Source organism: Heterocephalus glaber, unplaced genomic scaffold (assembly GCF_053883595.1).
Source record: "Heterocephalus glaber isolate CG9 unplaced genomic scaffold, H.glaber_assembly_v1.0 deba00001790, whole genome shotgun sequence".
Lineage (NCBI taxonomy): Eukaryota > Metazoa > Chordata > Mammalia > Rodentia > Bathyergidae > Heterocephalus > Heterocephalus glaber.
The window spans coordinates 1089783-1096447 of NW_028258473.1; the positions used below are offsets into that span (position 1 = coordinate 1089783).

General features: G+C 45.9%; 1 protein-coding gene across 2 annotated transcripts; it reads left to right on the forward strand.

The window, feature by feature from the left end:
* The first annotated feature begins 368 nt into the window (after positions 1-368).
* Positions 369-4921, forward strand: Pja1 (praja ring finger ubiquitin ligase 1). Of its 2 annotated transcripts, none has more exons than XM_004871768.4 (2): positions 369-505; positions 2635-4921. In XM_004871768.4, exon 2 carries the CDS (start codon positions 2702-2704, stop codon positions 4481-4483), a length of 1782 nt encoding a protein of 593 aa, XP_004871825.1. In that variant the 5' UTR covers positions 369-505; positions 2635-2701; the 3' UTR covers positions 4484-4921. The 2 variants fall into 2 exon arrangements, with proteins under 2 accessions (XP_004871825.1, XP_021105521.1); XM_021249862.2 differs by having other exon boundaries at positions 398-505; positions 2316-4921.
* Positions 4922-6665: the final 1744 nt, after the last annotated feature.

Genomic DNA, 6665 nt, shown 5'->3' on the forward strand with positions numbered 1-6665 from the left:
ACTGCAACTCGAAGTAGATGCACATTTTTAATACCCCCAGACAAACCATAACATATAACATAGTATATGATATAGTAATATAATTACTCTCACATTGGACTTAATCAGAAAGGATTTGCAGATTTCGTTTTATTAAAGAAAAAATCAGAACCGAAAGGAATGTGGCTAAATGTTTAACATTTGTTAACGCTGGCCGTTTGGTACATTTTTTGCTGTCCTTTTCTGTATCCTTGACGATTTCATCATTTAAAATGAAATAGTGCTTTAGGCCCCAACCGAGTTTGGGGAGAGCGCCCACCCCTCCCCCACCCCGCCCCGCCACATCAAGGGGGCGGGCTCCAGCTGACGTCACAGCCACTTCCGCCGCCGCAGTCACTGCCTACGCCGCTGCTGTGTGCTGGGGGAGGAGTCCGAGACCTGGGAGCAGCGGCTCTGGCGGTGTTGGCGGTCGGAGGTTCAAGAGCTCTGCTTATCTCTCAGAAGAGCGTGTGGCTGTCTCAACTGGGTAAGTGAAAGACTGATTGTGTCCGTGGTTCATCCGTGCGCTGGCGGTGGGGCGAGTGTCGGGGCAGGGGCGCGAGGATCTAGGGGGTGATCTGGGGAATTACTTCGGGTTCGCCCCTTGGGAATGGGGAGGGCGGAGGGGGAACCTGACTGCAGAGTGAGGCCAGTGTCCTCCGTCGGCGTGATGGGGGCCAAACCTCCTTTGCCGACCTTCGGTGCAGCGCCCCTAAAGGAATAGATTTAATGGCTATCCGAGAGGGGAGTGGTGGGTGGTCGCGGCCCTCTGCCACTTCCACCCGCCTCTCTTTCCTCCCTCCTCGGCCTCTTTGAGGAGCATCCCACCCCACCCCCCCATTTTGCTGCTGTTTTGCCGAATAGTAAATGGTTAAGATTTTTAGGTAAAAATAATTTTCCCAGCAGAATTGTAGGAAAAATAATTTATTCTCACGGAAAAACTATGTTCAGATATGCCCTTTCTTTTGCCCCCTTCCCTGCCGCAGTGATTTGATTCTGCCTTTTGAGCTGATAACATTTTTCTGACTCTTCTTACCCGCCCCCAGTGTTGTGCCCAACATACGCACACACACTGAAACCTTCCAGTGCAGCCCCCTCTCTGCCCCTCCATCCTCGAGGTTCCACTGCGTCCCCTCCCCCACGCATGCGCAAATCTGCATACCCGCACCTCTCACACACCCTCCAGTGCCTTTCCCCCACATAAAACGCACACACATGCACACATGGCCCCAGACCCTCTCCTGCCTTCCCCTACCCCTCACCACCTACCACATGCACACCTCTAGATCCCATCCCCTCTGTCCTCTTGTGTGCTCAGGCACACGCGTGCACACACACTCTCCGAAACCACCCTCCTCCCTGCCTGCCACATATACACATAAGGACATCCTTTTGTTGCTGGCCACTGATACCCCCGCCCCACACACATACTGGTCAGACACCCTTCTCAGATACCCTTCTGTTCTGTCTGCCATGTGCATAAACATCCCTCCTTTGCTCGTCCCTATGGTGTACCCTCACACTCGTAGAAATCCTTTGCTGGGAACACTGCCCCCTTCCTGTTTGCTGTATTCACAGGTGCAGACAGTTTGTTTGCTGGCCCTTGTGCCATCTGCCCCATGCACACATCCCTCTCCAGTGTTGCTGCCACCCTGCCCCATGCCTCCTGCATTTGCTCACGCTGCCATTTCTTCATTTTTGCCTTACATTTTGACCAACACACACACACACACACACACACACACACAGATACACTCCTCTCCATTGCCGCAGTAGCTTTCCTTGCCTGTGATGTACACATAACACAGGCTTCCCTTCATAATCCCAGCTGTCATACACACAGCTACACCTACTCTGGCTCCCATACTTATACATACCCCTCTCCTGAAGCCACCCCACTCATGCCTGCCATCTTTATACTTATATCCAGAACAGGTCTCATTCTAGCACTCATGCCCTTCCCCCTACACACATAGACATCCCTCCATTGTCAGATTGCTGGCTCCCTGTCCACCTGTCCCTCTCCTGACAGACATAGAGACACTCATGTACACACAGTGATCTATATTTTCCACTCTTCCAATTTTCATTTCTCCTCCAAATCTGCAAGGCTCAGAAAATCACAGACACCCCATAAAAAAACCCACAACAATCTTTTCCTACATTGGCACAATTCCATCATACTTCACCCACATTCCAAGCATCCAGTCACCTTCCACCTTCTGTCAGTCACATTCTCCCCCAAGTCTGGCCTTCCAGAAAACCCAGTCTTGTAATCATTTTTGCCAATGTTACAGATGTGTTCCAGGTCTACACCTGACAGTCACTGGAATGCTACTTCAGGCCTTAGAAGAAAGTGAAACTAATTTAAAAGGCCCCTTATCCCTCTGTTACTTGCCTGCTGAAGTCAAAATAGATCTCCCTGCTCCTTTATTCTGAACTGCTTTGACTTTCCCAGCTCAAAAAGGTGTGCAGGGAGCAGGAGTCCCAGCTGTATTGAAAGCTTTCCTAAGTCAGAGCCATGGGTCAGGAATCTAGCAAGCCTGTATGGCCCAAACCAGAAGGGTATTGGTCTAATACAGGCAGGAGGTATGGAAGAAGGCATGCTTATGTCAGTTTCAGGCCTTCCACGAGCCACCAGGAAAGGATTGCCAGCCAGAGAAAGACGACATCCGAAGTCCCAATGCATAGATCAGCCCCCAGTCAATCCACCAAGAGGAGCCGGTCGCCATTTTCCACCACTCGTCGTGGTTGGGACGACAGTGAGAGCTCAGGTACCAGCCTGAATGTTGAAAATGAGGACTATTCCAGGTATCCACCAAGAGAGTACAGGGCTTCAGGGAACAGAAGAGGAATGGCTTATGGACATGTTGATGCTTTTGGGGCAGATGATAGTGAGGAGGAGGGGGTTAGGCCTGTTGAGCGACCGCCAGTGAGAGGGAAGACTGGCAAGTTTAAGGAGGATAAGCTGTATGACCTGGAAAAGGGGGCAAGGTCTCTGGCGGGGGTGCCTCCCCGGTTTGCTAGTTTCAACCACAATGTGAGAGAGGAGCTTGACAAGTTAGACCCATCCCCTGCGGCAAGACGCTCTGCTACCAGAGCTGAGTTCCTGAGGCAAAATAGTGTGGCCTCTCAAATATCTTCTGTTGAAGTCAAGGTGGCTGCCAATGGAGACAGCTTGGAAGGGGAGAGGTGGGAGCAGAATTTCCATGCACAGGCCAACAGGGCTCCTGTGAGTGTTTGTGGTGGTGGGGAAAACACCCCAAAAAGTACAGAGGAACCAGTGGTGAGGCCTAAAGTCCGAAATCTGTCAAGTCCAAACTTCATGAAACCAAAAATATTTTTTGATACTGATGATGATGATGATATGCCACACAGTACTTCCAGGTGGAGGGATGCTGCCAATGCTGATGAAGGCCGCTCAGATGGCCTAGCAAGAAGAGGCAGAGGTGAGAGTTCAAGTGGATACTCTGAGCTGAAGTACCCTGAAGACAAGAGGGAAGCCAGGAATGACCAAGTGAAGCCAGAGAAGGTGCCCAGGTGGCGACGAACCATGGTTGACCCTGACTTCTGGACATACAGTGATGATAACTACAAATATTTCGATGAAGATTCTGACAGTGACAAGGAATGGATTGCTGCTCTGCGCCGGAAGTATCGAAGTCGAGACCAGCCCCTGTCATCGAGTGGTGAAAGCTGGGAGACTCTACTGGAAAAGGAAGAGCAGGAACCTCCACAAGCTCGAGTGAGCATGAATGCTGCTGGTGTCAGCTCTGCTCCCGGTGCCAGAGCCAGTGAGGTTACCAGCACTGGTGCCAGTGCAGGTGCTGGTAGCAAAGGTAGTAGCTATCTTGAGGAAGTTCAAGAGCCATCACTTCAGGAAGAGGAGCAGGCATCCCTGGAAGAAGGAGAAATTCCTTGGCTCCAGTACAATGAGAATGAGAGTAGCAGCGAGGGAGATAATGATTCTGGTCATGAGTTGATGCAGCCTGGGGTATTCATGCTGGACGGAAACAACAACCTTGAAGATGACTCCAGTGTCAGTGAAGACCTCGAAGTGGATTGGAGCCTCTTTGATGGCTTTGCCGATGGGCTAGGAGTAGCTGAAGCCATCTCTTACGTGGATCCTCAGTTTCTCACTTACATGGCTCTTGAAGAGCGCCTGGCGCAGGCCATGGAGACTGCCCTTGCACACTTGGAGTCCCTTGCAGTGGATGTCGAAGTGGCCAATCCACCAGCAAACAAGGAGAGCATTGATTCTCTTCCCGAGATCCTGGTCACTGAAGATCATGGTGCAGTGGGCCAGGAAATGTGCTGTCCGATCTGCTGCAGCGAATATGTGAAAGGGGAGGTGGCTACTGAATTACCATGCCATCACTATTTCCACAAGCCGTGCGTGTCCATCTGGCTTCAGAAGTCTGGCACCTGCCCTGTGTGCCGCTGCATGTTCCCTCCCTCACTCTAATGACCAAGGCTGTTTACTCCTGGTCTCATTGTATTCCCCATCTGAAACCCACAGTACTGTAGGAGCCCTCTCAAAATTAATGAAAATGAAATCAATTGGTCAATTAAACTAAACCTGTTGATTCCTTGTGATTATTTCTAATGTGAAATGGTTGTGTATGATTGCATTAAAAATCACTGTCATTTAGAGATTAGAAAGGGAAAACTAAACTTTCTAAATGCTACTTGAGATTGAAAGAACATACATTTTCTAACCTGAAAGTTGAAATAAGTCACATTTGTTTTCTTCAGTAGAATATGTTGCTATTAATTGTAATGTCAAGTTTTACATGTTAAATAGGTCCAAAAAGAAAAATCATTTTTGTTGCATGTTCTGGCTTACTGTTCTGTAATGGCAATGCTACAACGCTTATTAAAGTCTTGCTTTTACACGGTATAACAGGATTGTTTGGTTTTGTCTGAAGTAGTGGTACCAAGTGACTATAATCAGTCCCTTGTATTCGTATCAAAAGTGAGAGGATGTCTTTCTTTTTGTTTTTTTAGTGTTTCCAACAGTAGAAGAACTTTAGTTTTCACTAGAAAGCTGACTCCAAAAACATGAGTGTGTGTGTATGTGTGTGTGTGTAATGATTTTTTAAAGTAGGAATAAAATATATAATTGTCTAATATAGAGGAAAGGTAGAATAGAGAAAGATGGAAGAAAAAAAGAAACAATGAGATATCATGGTAAAAATACAGAACATTGGTAGGAATAAATCCAAACTGAGTGTAGGGATAAGTAAGTTAAAAATCACTTTTGAGAAAAATAGAAACTCTCAGAGGGAATGGGTAAAAATAAATAAAGGTATTTGTCATTTACATGCCTCAACACAATATACAATATACACCAGATAAACACAATATAATAAACAATATGTACCAGACAGGAACTTCAGGAAAAGAGGTGCCCACCTACAGCATGAACAGGTTTTAACATGTGCCCATATTTGCTTCATATCTCTCTTCTTTCCCTCTCTCTAATAAATAAGAATTTTCAGGCACAGGTGAAGTTCCTCACCCCACCATGTTTACCTTCACCTTTCCATGGAGGTAAGTACTACCCAGAAAATGGTATATTTACTTCTTGTCTGTCTGTAGATTTATATAGGTGTGTGTGTATGTGTATATCTATATGTGTCAATCTATCCATAACCAATAGGCTACTTGTGTTTTAAAATGGACAAAGTGGATAGAATATATGCTATCATTTTTCAACTTGATTTTTTCACTCAGCATTTCTGAGACTTAGCCATTTTAATATATGCAGTTTTAACTGCCGTATACAAATTATTCAGTTGTATGAATTAGCAGAGTTTCTCTATTCACCTATGGGTGGACATTCAGGTCCTCACCAGCATTTTGTGACAGGGAGCATACTAGAAAAATAGCCCTCCTGCACACGTGTGGGTTTCTCTAAGGGTAAGTGCACATGAGTGAAAGATCTGGGTCCCAGGGTTTGAGGTTCTCCACTCCAACTGGACACTGCCAAACTGCTTTCTTGAGTGAGTGTACTAATGTATGCTCCTATCAACCATTTATGAGGCCTGTTTCCTCACACCTGAAAAGTCTGGATATTGTTAGCATCCAGTATCACTGGGAACTAGTAATGTATAAATTAACACACCAATGAAACATACTGTTCTCATCAGAAAGCAATAGTTTTTCTTACTGATCACATCTACTTTGGGATAAATGAGAAGAAATGAGAAGACTTAAGCAGTTGGTATGCATGTAAATTATAGCAGGCTTGCAGTTTGGGCAGTAGCAACAGGTAAAGTGGCCTATGTCCTGCACCCATCTTGGATATTTTGGTAATATGGAATTAATGCTATTCAGCAGTTACAAGTTGTGTCAAATACTGATATGAAAAGATCTCTAAGATGTAATGTTTTAAAAAAGAGTGTGGTGTAGAAAAATAAGTACAGTATTAATGTAAAATAAAACCTTACAAAACCAAACTATACATGAAATGCATAAAAATATCTAGAAGGCTACTACCTAGTTGATGGCAGAGGATACCTCTGGGGAGGAATTGAGGCAAAGAAGTGAAGAAGGGCTTTTGATTTTCCTGGAAATAATGCATTTTCTTGATTTTTTTTTCCAGTGTCACTGTATTTTCACAAATGCTAATAAAATAAGGCTGC